This window comes from Pipistrellus kuhlii, unplaced genomic scaffold (genome assembly GCF_014108245.1).
Source record: "Pipistrellus kuhlii isolate mPipKuh1 unplaced genomic scaffold, mPipKuh1.p scaffold_m20_p_2, whole genome shotgun sequence".
In the NCBI taxonomy this organism is placed as follows: Eukaryota; Metazoa; Chordata; class Mammalia; order Chiroptera; family Vespertilionidae; genus Pipistrellus; species Pipistrellus kuhlii.
The window spans coordinates 115,554,057-115,576,910 of NW_023425515.1; the positions used below are offsets into that span (position 1 = coordinate 115,554,057).

The window sequence follows — 22,854 nt, forward strand, 5'->3', positions numbered from 1 at the left end:
ATAGTGATTTTTATGCCTACTAATACTGACTTAAGAAACACATGAACAGGTTTTAGTTCTTGAAGCTGGAAATTTCATAATAATCCCTTTTCTCTCCAAATTTACCCAAATAATTATTTTAGGCTTAAGAGTCTTTAAGTTGTAAATTGAAATTTTTAAAAACTTTCTTGTAACCATAAGCATATTAAAATACTTTTTTCTGCATTAAGTTAGTAATAATGCTTTACTGAATATAATTAATAAAAATATGAATATTTAAATTTTGATTACTACACATGAAAAGTAATTTTGGGGGAAATTAATCTATTAACTTCCCCCCAAAATTAAAAGGGAAATCTGGGACCTTTTTCAAGTCTTCATGTGTCCACAAATGAATACTACTTATTGTTAAAATCAGACAGCATTCAATATCAATTCTATTGTTTGTTTGTTTTTTTAATTTTGGGGAAAGGAATTCCTAAAAAACCATGTTATTGTAAACCAATAGCTGGGAACAAAAAGTGTTTTGTTACAGCTTTGTCACTGTAGTCTGAATTTATTTTAAAGTTATAGACCAAAAGTTATATAGAGGTCTCATAAAAAGTGATTTTTACTTATCTGTGAGCTAATAACTCATTTAGGTTCTTCTTTAATTTTTTGAAAGTTAAGAATTGGAAACCACTTGACTTAACAAGGCTTTGTTCCCCAGTCATGTTCTCAACACTGACACGAATACATCAAACTATCCCTTTCAAAGCCACCCCAGATATTTTTACACTTTGGGGAAATAGGAAACACACCATAGTAGACAGTGAGAAGTCTTCTTTCTTTTGTAAAGTAGGAGAACAGAAACACTTGCTCAGGCAGATCATTTTAGGAAAGAATCCATACGGAAGTTGAGATCTGGCAAAGGATTCCCTTAAAACTAGCTGTGCTCAAGCACCAGGTGGAAACCCTTTGTGTTCCCCCAGGGTGTCTTGGTTGGAAGGAGGCAGCTGCAATATATTTAAAAGTAAATATCTGCAGAAGAAAAACAATGAAAATTTATACTTGAAATGTATTCTTGCTTTACCTGCATTACTCCTTTTGAAAGCAAGTTCTGCCCCAATGGGTCCCAATGACTTAGGAAATAATTGATTACTCCAAGTATATGGATTTATATCCTTTCCACTGGCTATCAAGGACACGTTCTTAGGATTTACACCTTAGAAGAACAAAATAGTCATTTCAAAGTTTAGAGTGTAATCATAAACTTGGAGGAAAAAATACATTATACATACAAAGATTAGAAATAACTTGGGGGGAAAAGAATAACTTTTTGGGGGAAGGAAATAACTTTTGTTTACAGTATCAAAAATACTTGCTTTTTTCTGAATCTTAACATGATCCTAAGCCCTAATAAACACAATCACCTGAAATCCTCACAGTTTGTTTCATAAAGATACTTTCTAAAGCACAATAATTAAACTTTGGTGTGGTTTTTTTTTTTGGTTTTTTTTTTTTTTACTAAAATGTCTGGTAAAAATTAGTGGTACAAAAATTTTCTTCAAAAATATTTCCAAGTTATCACTTATTTTGAGTGTGTGCCCTGTGCCAGACCCTCAGGGACACAGTGTGGCTGGGAAAACAGGCACGTGGCCAAGAACGCTGGGAGCCTGGAAGCTCAGAGCAGACGTGTAAGATCTGTCTGCGAAGCTTCTATATTAGAATACAATCTAAACAGTTAAATTATTTTAGATTTTCTGAAATCTGAAATGTGGAGTCAACCTCAGGCTTTGGTACCAGTGATCAAAAAGGTGTTATTAACCCACTTTTAAGAGGTTGAAATCTTCTTGACTTGCTTCTTTTTACTGACAATTAAATGTGACAATTAAGTAGGAGGTAGAGACATAACCAATCTAAAGCTCTGGGTCACACCTGTGGTGTTTCCTTTAGCTAGCACAATAGAAATCCTCACTGAGGACTGCCAGCACTGCAGGAAGTTAGCAACTGTTACCAGGTAGTCTGAGCTTTTGCTTTTCACAAAGGGAATTCTTCAGCAGGGTTTCACATTTATGAGACTGTAGCCTTGTTTTGAAGCCAGAAACAAGCCTGCTTTTCTGTACCAAGCTTCAAGACGACCTATCATCAGTTTTCTAAGGAAAACACTCCATCAGGTAAATAGTTTCCCTTCCTTATAGGATGTAGCTCCTTATGGATTTTGGTTTCTAACAGAACACCTACAAATAGAACTATGATAGGCTATATTACCTGACAATAAAGAAAATACACTAGGTAGCAATTACTCATTAAGAACATTTTTACAATAAAAAAATATTAAAAAACAAAGTGCAAACCCTTTCTAAACCCTTTCCTGTTTCATTCTTTTCTCTCCTTAATTACTGACAACAGGAGTGGGTCCTTATTGGATTCCTAGAACTGAAATTTATATTGTTGCCTAAAAGTAAACAGAAAAATACATTATGCATCAATCTCTTGCTACCAGTCTAGTCTCTACCTCTTCTCTCATCTTCCTTACCCTTCCCACACAAGCTTCTGGGAAGTAAAGACTGTGGCTTACTTCTGGAGGCTGTGGTGTGGAAAGCGAACCTTCCTTAGATGAACCCAGTGGCCTGCTTATTACACTCAGAAAGCTGTAAATGACTATACCCATGACAGCACAAAAGAAAAAGACCATCTCCTCCTCCTGCTGGACTAAAGATGTATCTGTTTAGATAAACAGTGATTTAAAAATTGATTCCCTTAAGACTTAATTGAATTTTAAACCTTTAAAAGTGTATTTTGAAGAGAAAATTCTATAACATAAACTCCCTACCATCTGTCTAGATCTTTTCCCTAAGTTCCAGGTTAATATACCCAATTGTCTATTAGATACATCAACTCCGATGTTTAATAGGCATCCCAACCTTAACTCCTGATTCTCCACTTCCACACTCCAGGCCTCTCTTAATCTTCCCTTTCTCAGTTAAAGTCACCACCATCCAACCACCTGCCAAGTCAAAAACCCAGAAGCCAACACTAACTCCTTCCATTCTTTACCATTAACCATGCTAATCTATCAGCAAGTCCTATCAGTTCCACTTCTGAAATACATCTAGATTTTACCCAGTTCTTTATCTGCCTTTACAATTATGGAACACACCATTATCCTCTCTATCTAGACATATACATGTCTTGAGCCTCTAGCATAGTGGTTCCCAACCTTTTCCGGCCATGCCCCACCTAAGCATCTCTAAAATCCTGATGCCTTCCCCTCCCCCCACCTGCCGTGACATATAATTCTTATTTTTCAAAAAGTGAACTCCTGTTCATGTGGAGGAAGCCTAAAAGGCCATTAACTTGGTCTAAACAAGCTTCCAAAAGAACATGGCGTCAATGAAAGAGAAAAATAAAAACAAAAAGAGAGTTGAAAATCACTAAGAAATTGTTAAAAGAAATAATATGAAGTGATATGAAAAAATAGCAAATAAAGCTTCAAAACATATAACAGAGAATTGAAATGTATAAATATGTCACACTATATATTCATATACTCTATATGAAGACCCTAGAACCATAAGAAACACAAAAAATTCACTGTTAATAGCTCATTCTTAAATTGCCCCCTTTAAAATCAAATTGCCCCCCTGTGGGAACCATTGCTCTAGCATGTTCTACTCAGCAGCCCAAATGATCTTTCAAAAGCATAAATCAGATTATTAGGGAAATAGTATAAACATCCTACTTTTTCTAAAATGCTGTAATGGGGGTGTAAACATTGTTTTAATAAAATGTAGCGTTTCCTAAAGGCATAGCTTTGCTGGGGGAACGGTGCTATTTTTAAAAAATTTTTTTTGAGTCATATTCTTCATCTTGAGTTTTGTCTGCTAGGCACTTCTAGGGCAGTTTTAATAAAGGCAGGAGGCCCAGAAAAGCACTTGGTAACAAGTACTGATAAGGCTGAGCCAGCAAAGAGCATGTGATTGTATTATTTCATAGGTGCCCTTTCTACAAGATTCTAAGACACGTGAGCCTGACTTATTTATATTGTTGTTAGCAGTAAACATTTTATTTTCTCTACTTACCTGGAAGGTACCTTGATTGTTTTAAGTAGTACTGTTTAGCTGTTGAAGCCGTTGATAATTTGGAATCAGATTTTAGGGAAATAGCGGCAGGTAAGCTCTTGTTTTCCACTGATAAGTGGTTGGAGCCTGAGGGTACTGACTCTGGAAGCCTTGGAAGTCAACAAAAGGCAGCATTACAGAGTGAAGAGTGAGAAGATGACACTATTTCTCACCCACCTTTGCATACCTTTTCAGTCAAGGTGACCTCACAAATGGTTTCCATCAGTCTTTTTGCTGGTAGGAACATTAACTGACAACCTTTACACCCAATAAATATAGGCAGTGCATAGGATCATTTCTAATACTAGACATTACGTGACAGATAGCTTTCTAATTGAGCAGCAAATTGCCTGTGTATATATTTCTACTTTCCCTACAATTGCTATAATTGTGGATTTGTAATGTGGGAAGACATGTGGAAAGGGAAGACAATCATATAGCCATGTCAACTATCTACTAAAGTATCCTACCTAATAAAAGAGTAATATGCAAATTGACCATTACTCGGCCATACTCACAAAGCCAATTAGAGAAGGTATTCAAATAAACCCAACCAAGATGGCTACAGCCACAGAGAGCAGGAAGGAGGCTTGGGTTTCCCAGGCAATGGAAGAAGCCAAGCTTTCCGTATGCCCTAGCCAGCCTAAGTCTCCACTCAAGGCTACAAAGTTTCAATTATAGAAGGTAAACAAATCCAAACAGAAATGGCTGCTGGCCATGGATCGAGCAGGAGGCTTGGCTCCCCTCCAGGCTACAAAGTTTCAACTATAGAAGGTAAATAAATTCCAGATACTATGGCCTCCATTTGGGCCGCCAGGGGGCGTGGCTGGCCTGCAAACCACCACAGGTCCCTGGCCCAGACCACCCCATGCTCCAAGGGAACCTCCATCCTGATCTGGGACACCCTTCAGGGCAAATCAGCCTGCCCCCACCCGTGCACCAGGCCTCTATCCTATCTAATAAAAGAGTAATATGCAGGTTGACCATCACTCCAACTCACAATAGCTGCCCTCATGTGGTCAAAGATCCTGCCCCTATGTGGACAGAAGATGGCCACCACAAGATGGCCAGCAGGGGAGGGCAGTTGGGAGGGACCAGGCCTGCAAGAAAGGGCAGTTGGAGGTGATCAACCCTGCAGGAGAGGGCAGTTAGGGGTGACCAGGCCAGCAGAGGAGGGAAGTTAAGGGCAAACAGGATGGCAGAGGGGCAGTTAGACATCAATCAAGATGGCATGGGAGTGGTTAGGGGGTGATCAGTATGCAGGCAGAAGTGGTTAGGGGCAATCAGGAAGGCAGGCAGGTGAGCAGTTGGGAGCCAGTAGTTCTGGATTGTGAGAGGGATGTCTGACTCCCGGTTTAGGCCCGATCCTTTGAGGGGTCCCTGATTGGATAAGGTGCAGGCTGGTCTGAGGGACACCCCCACCCCCACCCCGTGCACAAATTTCGTGCACTGGGCCTCTAGTATACTATATAAAGTAAGTTTTGGGTGATTCTGTTTGAGATGGACACTGACTTGGCTGCCCTTTGAACTGCTGGCCACTCTAGCCCACTTTAGGAGAACCCTAGATACAGGTAGGCCCCTCATTATAAACAGTGCCACCCATTTCTGATGTCTTTCCCTTCCCCTCAGCCCACTGTAGTTACACCTATTGCTGCAATTCTACTAATTTTCAACATGGTTACTTTAAAAAGTCTTTCCTCTCAGCAACTAACCCACTGATATCAGTTATACAAAACATTCTAGTAGACTTAAAACAAAAAGCATCTCTAGGCTCTGGTCCTTCAAGTGGTTCTGAATTTCCAGGTTTTCCAACACACACTGAAATACCCTATTTGTAACACAGGCTTTTCCTCTTAGGAGAAATATGCATAAGACAACGATAGACAGAAAGCCTTTTGAATTAATTGAAGGTGCGAGTCTTCTGATTTCTTCCTTTGTTTAACACCATTCAGGTTATTATACCCCTATGCCATGTAAGATTTGAAATGGCTGAGAGGTGACTCTCTGGGAAAGTGGGAAGTAGATTAAGCAGGTTTTTTCTCCAGCTCATATATTTTAGGGAAGAATAATATGGAACTCTAAGAATTATCCAAGCAGGCCTTGACCAGGTAGCTCAGTTGATTAGAGTATTGTCCTGAGATGCCAAGGTTGTAGGTTCAATCCTCAGTCAGGGTACTTATAAGAATCAACCAATAAATGTATAAATAAGTGAACAACACATCCATGCTTCTCTCTCTCTCAAATTCATAAAAATTAATTTAAAAAAGAATTATCCAAGCAGGTATCCCCTTTAGAGAGTCTTCATGCACTTTCACAGGTAGTGTACTCCAAAATGAAGATTTCAGCAATATATAATACCAAATAGCGATTAGATAAATTTTCCTGATTCATGCTAAATCTATTCTCCCTGTTTCTCTTCTGATCCAAAGGTGGGGGATAAAGTATTTTCCCAAAACGTTCATCAAAACTTAACCCTCACTTTCAAGTTGAATAAAGTGCTCATGATTATTCAACTAATAAAAAGGGACTGCCAGCCCTAGTCAGTTTTGTTCAGTGGACAGAGCAACGGCCTGCAGACTGAAGGGTCCCAGGTTCTATTCCTGTCAAGGGCACATGCCCGGGTTGTGGGCTTGGTCCCCAGTGGGGCATGCAGGAGGCAGCCAATCATGATTCTCTCTCATCATTGATATCTCTCTCTCTCTCTCTCTCTCTCTCTCTCTCTCTCATCTCCCTTCCTCTCTGAAATCAATAAAAAAATGTTTTTTTTTTAAAAGGGATTGCCAGAGATAATAAAATTCCAGAAAAAGCTTAGGAAATGATTAAAAAAAAAAAAAGGTTTAGAATAGCAAGCAAATAGTTGAATCTGGAAACCATCTGAGTATGCTTTGCTTTCTGCAAGAAGACATGTGAATTTCAAATGTGAATAATGGTGATCATAATTCAAAAAGGCACACTAAAAAATTAACAAGAACCTCTTCCTCCACCCACCCACAGCACCCAGCCATCAGTACACAGAATCATTACTGGGAGAAGTCAAGTATTACCTTTTTATTTTTTTAAAATATATTTTATTGATTTTGTACAGAGAGGAAGGGATAGAGATAGAGAGTTAGAAACATCGATGAGAGAGTCATCGATCAGTTGCCTCTTGCACACCCCCTACTGGGGATATGCCCGCAACCAAGGTACATGCCCTTGACTGGAATCGAACCCGGGTCCCTTCAGTCCCCAAGCGGACGCTCTATCCATTGAGCTAAACCGGTCCCGGCAAGTATTACCTTTTTAGAGGTAAATTAGTTTTAAGCTATTTATTATCTTTTAATATCTACATTCATTTATACTTAAGGAATAAAATAAAATTAATACATAATAAAAATATACTTTCCAGAGGAATCTGAAATCTTACCAAAATGGAGAATCCTTTTTCCTCTTTTCTCTGAAAACACTCATGCTTGGTTTCTTGGTTTGGGAGGTTTCAAAATCACTGTCCTCAAAGTCTCCCCAACTATCTCCAGACTTGAACACAGTCTGACCCCAACGCCTCCTCACGCTCTTGTGCCCCAGCATGCTGCTTGGCTTCTACAGTGGAAAATCAGTCATCAGCATCTTTGATCATTTGCTGAATGGTTTTATGTACAAACTATTATATTTGATACTCAGTGTTCCCATTTGTAAGGAGCTTTCCTATAGTTAAGGAAACACACACACACACACACACACACACACACACACACACACACACATATATATATATATATATATATATATATATATATATATATATATATATTTAAAAGTATTACCAAAAACAGAGGTAGCACATGCTAAAAATACGGCAGGAATTGAGAGAAGGGAGAGATCTCTGTAAACTTGGTTTGGAGACTTGAAGGAGACTTGAAGACTTAGAATCAAAACTGACTCTTCATGATGTGTAATTTGGAAAACTGCCATGTGTTGGCTCTCTCTTTAAGAAGTGACAACTTGCCGAAACCGGTTTGGCTCAATGGATAGAGCGTTGGCTTGGGGACTGAAAGGTCCTGGGTTCGATTCCGGTCAGGGACATGAACCTTGGTTGCGGGCATATCCCCAGTGGGGGGTGTGCAGGAGGCAGCTTATCAATGACTCTCTCTCATCGATATTTCTAACTGTCTATCTCTCTCCCTTCCTCTCTGTACAAAATCAATAAAATATATTTTTTTTAAAAAAGAATGCTATTAAATGTTTAAAAAAAAAAAAAAAAGAAGTGACAACTTGTCAAAGCCTTAGTTTCTTCCTCCTTAAATGGGAACATATAGTATTTATCTAACTTGGTGTTTATTAATTCAATAGTAAACTACATTGAAAGTCCTTAGGATAGGATCTCACACATAAAACTTTCTAAAGGTTAGGTATTATTGCTGCTGTTGTTGTTATTAGTTTGGAAGAGGGCATGTATAAAGTATGGCTTTTTAATAGGAAAGGGCCAGAGTTTGTTCCAGGAAAAAAGGGTAGACTAAGTTTATAGAAGCAGGTGGTTTGTGCTGAAGTAGTGGAGGACAGGGTTGCAAAGACAGATGGATACTACATTATGAAGGGCCTTCAAAGTCTGCCTAAGAAATTGTAACTACCTGTGGGTAATAGAGAACAATAGAAAAAAAAAAAAACCATAAAACAAACACCCCCACAAAACAATGTGGTAAAGGCAGCATGCTAGAAAAGTCAGGTTCAAATGGGAGGTCTTTAACATTACAGTGGCACGCAGTGACAGGGGCAATAGACTTATAGTGTTTGGAATGCTCAGGAAAGAATACATTTGCTATCAAAAAGGGACAAAAGGTCTGGATTTTATGTCCATCTCAAAAGAGGTCAAAGGACCATGTGGCAGACACTGCTAGTTGCCCACCCAGTAGCCATCCTACCTTCTTCCTTATTAATATTTTGTTCAATGCAGAAATATGCCCAGTTAAAATATCCAAAATTCCAGCCTTCCTTGCAGCTATATGAAGACACGTGACATGAATTAGCTAGTGTAAGTACAAGTCTATTGGGAGGGACTTCCAGGAAAGATAGTTTTAGACTTTGCTAACATGTACCAATGTTTTTCACTCTTCCACTTCTCGAAGGCAGATGCAACCCTATAGCAGCAACAATCATCTTATGTCCACAGGAATAAATGCTGCCTGCTAAGGGATAGAACAGAAAGACAAAAGCAGTCTGACCAGTTTTACCAGCAGCACCAGTCCTGGCTTGCCCACTACCTGACTTCTTATGAGAGAAAAATAACCACTTATTATTTAAGCCACAGTGGTCAGGTTTCTGTCATAGTCACTACATGTAATCCTAATGGACACAGAGAAAGAAAGGCCAGGACACTTTAAAAGTTTGAGCCCGACCATTTCAGAATGGTGTTTCTTTTAATAGAAATAACTCTGTGGTAAAAAAGAAGGAATTCTTACCATTTACAACAGCATGTGTTACTGGAGAGCATTATGCTAAGCAAAATAAGCCAGTCAGAGAAAGATAAATATCACATGATCTCACTCATTTATGGAAAATAATGAACACCATAAACTGATGAACAAAAACTGATCCAGAGACAGAGAAGCATCTTTCAGACTGTCAAACCTCAGAGGGAAGGTAGGGGAGATGGGGGTAAGGGGAGAGGTCAACCAAAGGACTGGTATGCATGCATATGAGCCTAATCAATGGACACAGAAAACAGGGCGGTAAGGCATGAGTGGGGAGGGATGGGAGGCAATGGGGAGATAAGGACACATATGTAATACCTTAATAATAATAATAATAATAATAATAATAATAATAATAATAGAATTAGGAAGAAGACCTGGCTTGGACAGACGAGTTGGTTTTATTAAAATTTACTTGGGGTTGTCTGAGGACACGTAAACTAAAAAATCCAAAAGGCAATTGAAAAGTAGGGAATTTGGAAGCAAGGTCAACAAATACACCTGTGCTGGGAGTAAGAAGATCCTTAAAGAATGGATATGCTATTACTTGAAGTGATGGAGTCACAGTGATGGAGGATGACAAAAAGTGTTATTTGCCAGATTCTATTACATCATTGTTTTCTTTGTCGGGGAGCATGTTCTCCAGACTAAGGAGAATAAAAAGATTTAAAGCCTCAGATGAGTAGAGTTAATCAAAGGTTATACTTAGCTGAGTTTAAGACTTTTATTTCAGCTGAATTGATTTTAGAGAGCTGGTGTTGTATGTTGCTAAACAAGGTATTCTTATAATTTACAAAAGAGTTTATGAAGTAGTCTTGGGTGTCTGCAAAAACTGGAAAGGGGCAATATAAATCATTTTTGTAAAGTAGAGGGTGGATTTTTACAAACTGCATATTAATGAGGTTGTTATAGGATGAGAGAAAAGGTTCTAAAATTTGTTATAAAGGGAAAGTTTTTGAGCACAGAGTAAAAAAAGTGGTAGATCATATAGGCCTCCATGTAGTCTACATGGACTTAGCAGAGCAGGAAATGGTATTTCATGCTATCAACAAAATGAAGGAATGAAAAGACAACAAATGTGCATCAGTACTGTTGTGGACTGATTGTTTACATCCCCCCGAAATTTATATGTTGAAATTTATATGTCCTCCAACTTTATACCTATGTTGAAATCTATATGTTACTCCAAAAGTTATGCTCCATTGTGATGTATTTGTAGATGGGGACTTTAGGAGGTACTTAGGGATTATATATGAGGCCATGAAAATGAGGCCCTTGTGATATGATTAGTGCCTTTATAAGAAGAGATATTAGCCCTAGTTTGGTTTAGTGGATAGAGTGCTGGCCAGTGGACTGAAGGGTCGCTGGTTCGATTCCTGTCCAGGGCACATACCTGGGTTGCAGGCCCAATCTCCAGTAGGGGGAGTGCAGGAGGCAGCTGTTCAATGTTTCTCTCTCATCATTGATGTTTCTATCTCTCCCCCCCTCTCCCTTCCTCTCTGAAATCAATAAAAAAATATATTTTAAAGTATTTTTTTTTTTAAAGAGAGACATTAGAGAGCTTGCTTTCTCTCTGCCACATAAGGGTAAGGCAAGAAGTACTGTCTATGAACCAGGAAGAGGGTTCTCACCAGAAATCATATTGGTTTCCTTAATAACTGACTTCCCAAATTCCAGAACTGTGAGAAAAGAAATTTCTGTTGTTTAAGCCACCCAGACTATGGTATTTTGTTATGGCAGCCCTAGCAGAATGAGTACTTAATTCAATAATCAGACTACGAATACTGCTTAATGGATCAGTGTCATCTAGAAGAAGGTTTGAGTGGTCTGCCCAAAGGCTCATTGTTCGTCATAAAGGTAAAGGAGAAAAATAAATGAACAACTAAATGAATTCATAGCTGGTGACAAGGTGGATAGAATGGTTAAACAAAGAAGATAAAATAAGGGTTTAAGAACACTTATTAGAAATTTGAGAGGTAAAAATAAGATAGTGTAATTTTTTGAATCCTAGAGATCAAGTACACAAGAAAGGTACAGAATATGTGATTTAGCACTTGTGAAAAATAATCTTAGGAATTTTAGTTGATAAAATGCTCAATCCCAAATCTGGAACTTATTAGCTATCTAAAAATTTAGGATGAGGTTATTGGTTACTTTAACTTAGTGAATGCATGCTGGGGGGTGCCTAGCAGAGTGCATGACACTTAGTAGTTACTCAATAAATATCAACTTCCTTTCCTTGTCTTTACCTATGAATTAATATTTGATGTTCATTCCAAGAAAAATAAACAAAAACAGAAATGTAATCCTTAGTGGCACAAGTGGACATATGGCTTAGGAATGTTGGAAGTGATTCACCCTGATTTTCCCTCCTTACCTGCTGCCTGCCTCTAGTTCTGGCAGCCTCATTTTACATGGGAAGTAGGTGGTGAGGGACCCAAAGGCTCCTTCATACACAGGAACCAAAGGTTACTCAGCCACTGGTGAACAGTGTCATATGTAGAGTATGTGAGGGAACGGGGGATGCTTCTAGAGAAAAGGGCAGATGATGGAGGGCTATTTTCAAACATCCGAAGGGCTGCCTTCTAGAAGAGTGCTTAACCTTTGTAAAAAGCTACAGAAAACCAGATTTTAGCTCAGTATAAAGAACTTCCTTAGAAAGTATGGCTTCCTCAAGACTTTGGTGGTTGCTCAAAAATAGTGTGGACATACGATCACTCACCAGATATTTGTTGAGAATTTACCATGTGCCAGTCCCCATTTTGGTTTTTGGGTCTGTATTGATAAATAAAACAAAGATCCCTGACTTTATGAAGTTTAAATTCTTATAGGAAAAGCAAGAAAATAAACAATACATATAAGAAACAAGTAATCAATAGTATGTTAGAATGTTGTTGCTGCTATTGGGGGCAGGGCTTACTTATATCAGGCCCACAGGACTGGATAAGGAATTAGACACTGTTCTTTAAGATCTCTTTCAGTTCTAAATCCGCAAATACAATGCATTTGGGAGTATAGCATACATCTTGTGGAGACAGTTAAAATATATGGCACCTGACAAGCTCCTTGAAATGAACCAAAGAAGTGGAAGAGGAAGTTTTATATTATGCCGGACACTTAAAAAAACTCATTCTCTTCATGTTCATCAACATTTAAAAACAGTTTAAGATTACTGTTAAAATCCTTATCAGCTCTATTTTGTCCCAGAGTTTTTGTGCATTTAAGTAACTTAAAAAAAGTCTGTGGCATACAAACTTTATTATGTTCATTCTGAGGTTTTCTTTTTAGAATTTTATCTCCAGCCAAGCTCTTGACAGAGAAAGTAGAGGCTTTAACACAGAATAATGTTTTATATCTCCCCTGACATTTTCAGGAATGCATAGAAATGAAATCCTAATTGAACTAGCTGAACTATTGCATCTCAAGCACTATAGGCTACTTACGGTTGGCATGTTCCTGACAATACTTGGAAACAGTGTTTGAGGCTGTTTCTGCTGGCCTTGCTGCTTTGGCGCTCGCTGGACACTCATGTTCTGTGGCGGCTGGATGGACTGCAGTGGCTGGTGGTTTTTTGACTGGGGCTGTCCAGCAGTCTGATCATTTATGTCTGGCGGAGGCGTAGGTTGTAGATCAATTAAAGGTGGCTTCGATTCTAGTGGCTGTATCTGCTTATGTAAAGGCTGTTTTGATTCCAGATGGTGTGAGGAAGGGCCTAATACCTGACCAACTTGAAAATACGGGTGTTTCAATGCCTATAAAAAGCATGGAAATAACAAATGGAAAATGGTTTTACTTAAATTTAATGCATACAAACTGCTGTTTGACCTTGGGCTAGGCATATATCACTAGCCTAGATAGGTTTCAAAAATTTAGAGCATCTGATTTCTCCCATGTGATGACTTTAAAAAGATAACCAGGAAAAAAATGATGTGAAAAATAAATTTCTCAAGAGAAATAAAGCACAAGTTAGTAGAAAGAAGGTAAAACTCACTTGTAATTTTAACATCAAGGCAAAGCAACTATTCTATTTAAGATTTTATATGAAAACAAAATCTAGCTTATAAGCACTGGTTTAATTTAATGTGACCAATTCAAACTAAAATGCTAGATACTGATAATGGTTTAGAGCCCATCCTAAGGCACTAAGAAATGAGTTAGAAAACCTATGTAAATTATTTAAAACTAGAGGCCTGGTGCACAAAATTCGTGCACTTGGTGGGTGTTGGTGGGGTGCCCTCAGCCTGGCCTGTGCCCTCTTGCAGTCTGGGAGCCCTCAGGAGATGTTCAACTTACAGCTTAGGTCAGCTCCCTGTGCTGCTGCAGAGGCAGGAGAAGCTCCCACTACCGCCCCTGAGCTTGCCAGCCATGAGCCAGGCTCAGGGCTTCTGGCTGAGCAGTGCTCCCCCTGTGGGAGTGCACTGACCACCAGGGGGCAGCTCCCGCATTGAACGTCTGCCCCCTGGTGATCAGTATGCATCATAGTGACCTGTCATTTTGCAGTTTGGTTGATTTGCATGCTAGAATTTTATTATAAAGGATGATTAACTATAACATATATAAAATTCAGGGCTATTCTTAGCCTAAGTATAACAATATATTTACTAGCAATAAAAAATTCTAAGAAAGAAGATTATAAATGCATACATATTAAAGCTTATGTATCAATACATTGGCAAAGAGATGATATTTATGGAAAGAAAATATAAAACTACTAATAAAAATGATCAAGGTTTGGGTTTTCACTAGCTCAGTCATCTAACTGCTGCTATTGGATGGGGTTGGAAGTGTGTGACCTGGTGACCATCTGGGTGATAATCTAGAGCAGTACTTCTCACCTGTGGGTGATTTTGCCCCCCAGGAGACATCTGGCAATGTCTGGAGACATTTTTTATTGTCATAACATGAGGGGTAGGAAATGCTATTCATATCTGGGCATGCTGCCAAAATGTGCTTAACATCCTGCATGAACACAAGAGTCCCCACAGCAAAGTTATCTGGTCAGGACTGTCATTGCTGAGGTTGATGAAACTTGGTCTAGACAAGCAGTTGTCAACTGGTGGTTTGTGAATCTCTGGTGGTTCATGAGGTCTGAAAGGTTGGCGACCGCTGGTCTAGACGATGTCTAAGCCTTCTGTGCAGCTCAGCTATGGATGCTGATCCTCATATCAGTGTCATACGCCTGGATGAAGGAGGTAAGTGCCAAGTTCTGCTGAGTTTTTATTTGGGGACAGTGGGGAGCCTCCATAAGATAGTCAGGCTGTTTTCCTGCACTTCCTACCCTATGTGAGCAAAACCCTAACCCAGAGTTAACTTCTCGGGTGTGTAAAGGGAGGAGACAGCTCTCTAAACGGGACCTATATCCTATAACTTAATCCTTCACTACCTAGGTCTCCTTACTTACACTAAAAAGCAGGCCTATGAAACAGTGAACAAGAAAATGGTTAGGAGTAGGGAGGAATATTTTGGCAGGGGTGAAAAGAGTTATTAAAATGTCTCTTGCTCTAACCTGTTTGGCTCAGTGGATAGAGCGTTGGCCTGCAGATTGAAGGGCCCCAGGTTCGATTCCGGACAAGGGCATGTACCTTGGTTGTGGGCACATCACCAATAGGGGGTGTGCAGGAGGCAGCTGATTGATGTTTCTCTTATCGATGTTTCTAACTCTCTCTCCCTCTCCATTGCTCTCTGTAAAAAAATCAATTTTATATATAGATGTCCCTTACTACAACTGATATATGTGTCAATTATACTAACATTGCTAAGTAGAACTCAAGAAATATAGATAATTTGAGTACCTGAGATACAGAAGGTACTCAAATTCTGAATTAAGTCAGATTAATTATTACACTAAACCCTCAATTTTGTAGACCTCGATTTAATGAACTTTGAATTTAACGGACTAAATTTTCAGTCTATATGCCATATGTGCAAATTAATACCGTTAATTTTAAAATTCTTTTAACCAAGATTTGCTTATAATTAAATTAACAGGTTATTTTTTGTTATTAATTTAGTTATTTTTAACCATTTTATAGGCCATATGTTGGAAAACACTATAGTAATTTCACCAACATAAATAAATATTACATATCTACAATTATAGTTCACATATTTAAATCCAAGAATCACCCCTCATAAAAATGTTCCGAGAATGATTAGCACGTGATCACAAAGCATCATGAGCAGCCATTGGTCCTGTTGTCGCATGGTCTAACTTTCTGCAGCAGTTGTAATTCTCTCAGGCTGATGTTCCCATGTGTTTTAAGTCACACCCCAGACCCCAGCCGTGTGCATTTGTTTACTCTGTGATTGGTAACTGCATGCATTTATAGACCTATTCAGTATAAATTTAAAATTACTGTAATACATATAAAACTTTTCTATGAAATTAAAACTTTTCATATTTAAATTTAACTACACAAATGTGTCTACATAAGTAAAAACAGGTTAACTAATTTGTCAATTTTTTAACATATACATTTGGAAAACCTACTTTATTATGTTATTAGAGGCCCAGTGCACAAAAATTTGTGCATGGGTGGAGTCCCTACGCCTGGCCAGCGATCAAGGACTATCGAGACAATCTCACCCAGTCCCATTGGGTGGGGCTGCTGGGCTGCCAGTAAGAACCTGGGGGCCTGCCAGTTGCCAGACAGGGCCTGCTGGACAGGACTGAAGGGATTGGGGGAGGGACCGTGGGAGGTTTTCTGGCCGGGGGGGGGGGGGGGGGGGGCCGGGGGGAGGTTGGCTATGGGAGCACACTGACCACCAGGGGGCAGCTCTTGCATTGAGCATCTGCCCCCTAGTGGTCAGTGTATGTCATAGCAAGCGGTTGAGTGGCCTTAGCATATCATTACCATATTACACTTTGATTGGTTGAATGGATGACCAGATGACCAGACACTTAGCATATTAGGCTTTTATTATAATATATAGGATGGATTTTTCAGCTTTAACATACACCTCCTTGCCTAAATTAGTTCCTCATATTGAGGTTTTACTATATGTCAATACTCCTAAATTAAGAATGCATATTTTGGAGCTAGAACATTTATGAATGTGTTTTGTAAGTTCAAAGCTTCATCTCTAACAACTTTTCATCTTTAAGATACCAGCTACCCTTCTTCAAGAGAATCTTTTAAAAAATTAATTTCTTTTTTCCTGTTTATTAAGTGAATATTTGACCATTGCATTGTATAAGAAATGTACAGAAATTTGTCAAGAAGAAATTAAAACCATCTCTCATGCCAATACCAAGAGAAAACTACTGCTCACATTTGGATGTTTTTCTGTACATATATATTTAAAAAATAAATCATATTATACATACAATGTAGCTTACTTTTACACTTAGCACTTGAGAATTCTCTGAAATGGTTACTTTCTTTTAAAAATTACATTTTTAATGGTGGCATCATAATTCATAAGAATGTATATACTTTGAATGTTCCCCTAGAAACATTTAGATTTATACTTCCAATGGATAGTTTTAAATTAGCTTTGAATATCTATGGGCATAGTCTTTACCAAACTTTCTGGTTGTTTCTTAAGGTTCTTTATATACACTGCAAAATTGCTTTCCATTAGTACTTAAAGAAATAGCCTTTAAATTATTTTTATTTTTTGTTAATTTGATAGGTAAAAAATAGTACTTAATTTTCATTTGCATTTTATATAGTGAACAAGGGTTGCACATTAAAAAATATTTTTGGAATTTAAATTTTTTTCTGTGATTTTTTTTTCATGTCTCATGCCCACTTTTTTTTTTTTTTTTCTTAAACATACTTTCATTGATTTCAGAGAGGAAAAGAGAGGGAGAAACATCGATGAGAATCATCATTGGGCTGCCTTCTGCACGTCCCCTACTGGGGATAGAGCCCACAACCTGGGCATGTGCCTTGACCAGGAATCGAACTGGTGACCTCTTGGTTCCTGGGTCAGTTGATGCTCAACTGCTGAGCCCCACTCAGCTGGGTCCTAATTTTTTTTTATAAGTAAATTTTAAGGACTTTTATTATAAAAATAATAAATGTTTAGAAACATAAGTACACTATTATGTTTGTTAAAAATAATAGTTTGCCTTTCAATTTTAAGTTATATAAGAGAAAATTCTGAGATTTCCCTTTGTTTTCTTTTATTACTTTTATACCTATATTTTTTTATCTTTAAATCAAATATTCATCCATACTTCCTTTAGTTCTTAATAGTTTAGTTACCCCCTCCATTATGTAAACCTGTGATTTACTTGTAAAGAATGGTAAAAAGTAAAACCTAAATTTACTTTTCCCCTAAGAGTTAACTGTTTGTTCTATCAGTAACATTCACTGAACAGTCCCCCGTCTTCCTTCCCCCACTCCAATTTATGATGCCATGTTTACCTTACACTGACTTACAGTCTTTGCGTCTCTGAGCTATTGTCAATTTTCATGCTAGTACCCTCACTGTTATCATTATCATCACTTTAGATTATTTTATATTTGATAGGGCAAGCTGTCCACTCCTACCACCAGCTTCCAATTATTTATAATTCTAAAGTATAAATTAAAGCCCATGTTTTTAATTTAAAACCACGGTGTTTTAAAAACCATGAAATTTGACATATAATACAATACATGCCATCCTTGGGTTATGTTGGACTCAATATGTGTCATTTGGGGGGGGAAAATGTTCCGTCATTTCAACTTATGTACATATGTGCTTTATGTTTTTTATTATTTATTTACCACAAGTAAAGGTCAGGAATTGTTATCTTTCTTTTAAATTTTTTTTACTGTTTCACTTCATTACTGCTGTGTATGTGCTCCATGTGAGTGACGCAGGTGCTTATGTAGGTGGGTTCCCACTTATGGCGAAAATCACGTTACATTGCACCGAAGGAATGGATCTCCGACGTAACCCTGAGGACCTACTGTATAAGGTGTAGTTACAAAGGAGCCAAGCATGAGTGCCATGTGCTGCTCTCATGTGGGAGAGTGAACAAGAATCCACTCAAAGGTAAGCACTGGAAAGTTAATTACATCCCATGACTAGAGAGATGCATTTTTACTACCATGACTAGTTTCTTCCAAACTAGCCTGTCACATATCTGAATTTTTTATCTTTAGAGATTTATTCCTTTCAGCCTTAACTTCATAGTGTTGTTCTTTTGAACCACAAAACACATAAAATCACTAGCTATTTTTGCAATTTTCCCAAGGATTTTAGATGCCTAGAGATTAAATCAATATATATAGTGGGTGCCTTAAGGTGTTAGGGCTTAATTCTTTTGGTAAACCCTGGTTGAGAATAGACTTATCTTTGCAAAAGAAAATATACCTGATATTGTAAATCTTCAACATTTAACAAAAATATACCAGGGAGATTCATTTTACCTGGCTTGCTGTTGGTCGTTTTTTTGGATCCCAATTCAACATTTCAGTCATAAGCTGAATAGCTTCATTACTGGCATTGGGAATAAGAGTTTTTAAGTTTATAGGAACACACTGGGGAAAACGGAAATTCATCGAGGATGCGAGCTGATACCCTTCTGGCCAGTCACTCTGTTTAAGAAATATGTAAGTTGCAGGGAGAGCAAAAAGAAATTAGCTATCACTTTAAAAACATAGTAATAATACACAAATCACATGTGAAAATTTCAATGTTGATTCATATAAATAAGTGTGAGAATGAAATACCAGGCCATATATACAATACAATTCAGTGCTACAAACAATATATTAAAAACATTGAATTAGGAGAAAATGAGAAGAACTTTTATAAATTTCAAAATATTAAACTCTTATCCCTAAGTATTTGGATGATGATGATGATGATGATGCCCTAGGACTTTAAACAAATAAGGACATCTGCTTTACAAAGTGTCTGATTATGACAAAGACCCTCATTATATGTTACACATTGCATCCAATGTTAAAAATTGCACATAGCTGGGAAATAGCAATTATCTTTTAAAGTTTTAATAGCTACTATTAGCCATAAGGCACACACTAATTGAATTAGGCTATAATTATGTATACTTAAACTTACTAAGTAAATCCCAGAAAGTAATATCTAGCTTAAGGAAATAATTAATTGAAGAATATTCAGTTCAGCCCAGCCAGGGTGGCTCAGCAGTTAAGCATCGACCCAGGAACCAAGGAATCACTGGTTCGATTCTCAGTCAGGGCACATGCCCAAGTTGCAGGCTACATCCCCAGTAGAGGGCATGCAGGAGGCAGCCAATGGATGATGTTTCTCATAATGTTTCTCTCTCTATCCCACTCCCTTCCTCTCTCTAGAAAAAAAAAATCAATAAAAATACATTAAAAAAAAGTATTGAGTTCAAGAGATCAAATGTCCATGGCAGAGGTATATAAAAGGAAACAAGAAAATGTTAAAAGAAAATAAGATCCAGGACACCTGGAGTAATGGACATTCACAAAGCAAGTAAGAAAGTTTATAAGCAAGAATGTCTATGCAATTATCAGTTGATCATCAACCCAAAGTAAAATATAAAGAATTCTAAATATAGAGCATTTTCCCTTTGGTTCTTAAACAAGTGCAAGTACCTTTTTTCTTCAGTCTGGTGAGATTCTTGCTTTTTATTGTCCTCATACCATCCCAATTTAAGAAAAATTAAGAATTACAAGAAAATTAACCATTAAATTCTAAGCCTACCTGAAAATGAAAATATCAGGTAGCTAGGTAAAGGTTATAAATAATCAAAAGTTATAACAATTTAAGGACAAGAGTACTTACTTTTTTTGGAGTTCCTAAAACTTGGCAAATTTTAAATATTTCATCAACTTCACTTGTCCCTGGGAAAAGTGGTCTTAATGTATATAGTTCAGCCATTATACTCCCAACAGCCCACACATCAATGGGAGAGCTATAAACTGAAGATCTTAATAAAACTTCAGGAGCACGGTACCTGTGAAAATAGAAAACAAAATGAAACAGACTATTTTGTTTTTTTTATTTTTATTTTTTTATTTTTTTTTATTTTTAAAAAATATGGAACGCTTCACGAATTTGCGTGTCATCCTTGCACAGGGGCCATGCTAATCTTCTCTGTATCGTTCCAATTTTAGTATATGTGCTGCCGAAGCGAGCACGAAACAGACTATTTTGAATGTGGTTTCAAAGCTGGAGTGGCAGTAGGATTCTACTCTGTTTGGTCAAGATTTTCAGTCACAGAACAAGTATTAAGTGCCTTCTGCGCATCAGGCACTTGCACAATGTGCTGGGGTTAAATTGGACATCACATGTTTTCCCAGACCACAAAAATCAGTAGGGCTGGAGACTAATATAAATGAATTATCCAAATAGTCTATGATAGAAACTCAAATGAAAAAATACGGAAATGCAGTATATATTAAGAAAAAGAGGTAGGAGCTCTGAATGGAAGCAGATATATTCTGAATGGCTACAATTGCATAATTTTACAAAGCATTATATCTGTGATATAACCCTATGAAAAATAAAAAAACAAAATATTAACAAAGATTATTCCTGAAATAGTGATTTTATTTTATTTTATTTATTTATTTTTGCTTATCAGTTTGGAAGTCCTGATTCCCTCAGCTGACTCAATTTCCTCAATTGACAATATTTTTAATAAATAAAAATACTTTATAAGAGTAAAAGTTCCTGGTAGAGGACAGTCTCAATTCTAACTTTTTTTCAGCATTGAAATGTGTAAATATTTCAGCCCAAAAGTTTTGCAGTATTGCCTTTTGCTTCCATTCTTTTACAGCTTTACTGAGCTACAAGTCATATAATACACAACCCATCTGTTTAAAAGAATGTGATTCAATGGATTTAAGTATATGCACAGATCTGTGTATCATTAGGAACAATCAATTATTTTCATTATCCTAAAAAGAAACCCACACCTCTCCAATATTCCCTATGCTGCCAGCAGTAATTTATTTTCTGTCTCTATAGATTTATCTATTGTGGACATTTCATAGCAATAGAACTATACACTCACTAGTCCTTTGTGACTGGCTTCTTTCAGTTAACATGTTTTCAGGGTTCATCCATATGGTAGCATGTATCAGTTCTTTTTCCTTTTAAATTTATTTATATAAAAATCAAGCGACCAAAATGCTGGAACGACCAGTACGACCCAACCCGTCACTATGATGTGCACTGCAGTGGCCAACTGGCCCAATCAGGGTCCCAATCAACCCCCCAACCCCAATTGGGAGCAGGGCCAGCCAGGCCCTGATTGGCCCCCATGGAGGCGGGCTGGCTGGACCTCACCAGTGCATGAATTCATGCACTGGGCCCTAAGACTGAATAATAATCTGGATTGGTGACTACACAATACAGTGTACAGATGATGTGTTGTAGAACTGTGCACCTGAAACCAGTCACCCTAACAAATTAAAAAGTTAATTAAGACTGTATTCTACTAAGTAAACATATAAATAAATGCCTAATAATAGTCCATTGTATGGACATATCCCGTTTTGTTTATACATTCATCAGCTGTTTTGATTATTGTTGCTGTTTTAATTATCATTGCTCTGTAGTATAATTTAAAGTCAGGAAGTGTGATAACTCCAGCTTTGTTCTTTTTTTCCTCAGGATTACTTTGGCTATTCAGGGTCTCTGTTGGTTCTATACAAATCTGTTAATTTTTTGTTCTATTTCTTTGAAAAAATGTCATTGGGATTGTGATGGGGATTGCATTAAATATGCATATTGCTTTGGGTAATATGAACATTTTATGTTGATTCTTGCAATCCATGAACACAAAATGTCTTCGCATTTCATTGTCTTTTAAAATTTTATTTCAAAATGCTTTGTTGTTTCCAGTATATAAGCCCTTCACATCCCTTATGTTTATTCCTAGGTATTTTATTCTTTTTGTTGCAATTGCAAAAGAAATTTTAAAAAAATTTTCCCCCTGAAATTTCATTTTTAGTATATAGAAATGTAGTGGATTTTTGTACATTGATTTTGTATACCTGAAACTTTACTGTATTTATTTATTGTTTCTAACAGTTTTTTTTTTTTTTTCTGGAGTCTTCTATATAAAAAATTTGACCCCAAAGGCAAGGAAAGTAAAAGCAAAAATAAATGAATGAGACTATATTAAAATAAAAAGCTTCTGTACCACAAAAGAAATTAACAACAAAATAAAAAGGCAACCAACCAAATGGGAGAAGACATTTGCAAACAATAGCTCCGACAAGGGGATAATATCCAAAATATATGGAGAACTCATACAACTCAATACTAAACAATCCAATCTAAAAATGGGCAGCCCAGCTGGTATGGCTCAGTAGTTGAGCGTCAACCTATGAACCAGGAGGCCACAGTTCAATTTCCAGTCAGGG

General features: G+C 37.4%; 1 protein-coding gene and 1 non-coding gene across 8 annotated transcripts in view; both read right to left on the reverse strand.

Annotated features, from left to right (window-relative positions):
* MAK (male germ cell associated kinase) overlaps nt 1–22,854 on the reverse strand; it is a 52,698-nt gene that overhangs the window by 9,222 nt on the left and 20,622 nt on the right. For 6 of the 7 annotated variants that reach the window (XR_006742131.1, XM_036446734.1, XM_045584261.1 and 3 more), the window contains 6 exons: nt 20,264–20,435; nt 18,898–19,065; nt 12,973–13,281; nt 7,489–7,661; nt 4,044–4,192; nt 1,052–1,183 (listed from right to left, as the gene is read on the reverse strand). Coding sequence is in view for 6 of the 7 variants with exons in the window: in XM_036446734.1 (XP_036302627.1) it covers nt 1,052–1,183; nt 4,044–4,192; nt 7,489–7,661; nt 12,973–13,281; nt 18,898–19,065; nt 20,264–20,435 (1,103 nt within the window). In the remaining variant the exon portion in view is untranslated. The remainder of the gene's footprint in view (nt 1–1,051; nt 1,184–4,043; nt 4,193–7,488; nt 7,662–12,972; nt 13,282–18,897; nt 19,066–20,263; nt 20,436–22,854) is intronic. The other variant, XM_045584262.1, reaches the window with a different exon arrangement.
* Nucleotides 20,513–20,619, reverse strand: LOC118724980. The gene has a single exon (XR_004989748.1). It is a non-coding gene; the product is annotated as a U6 spliceosomal RNA (small nuclear RNA).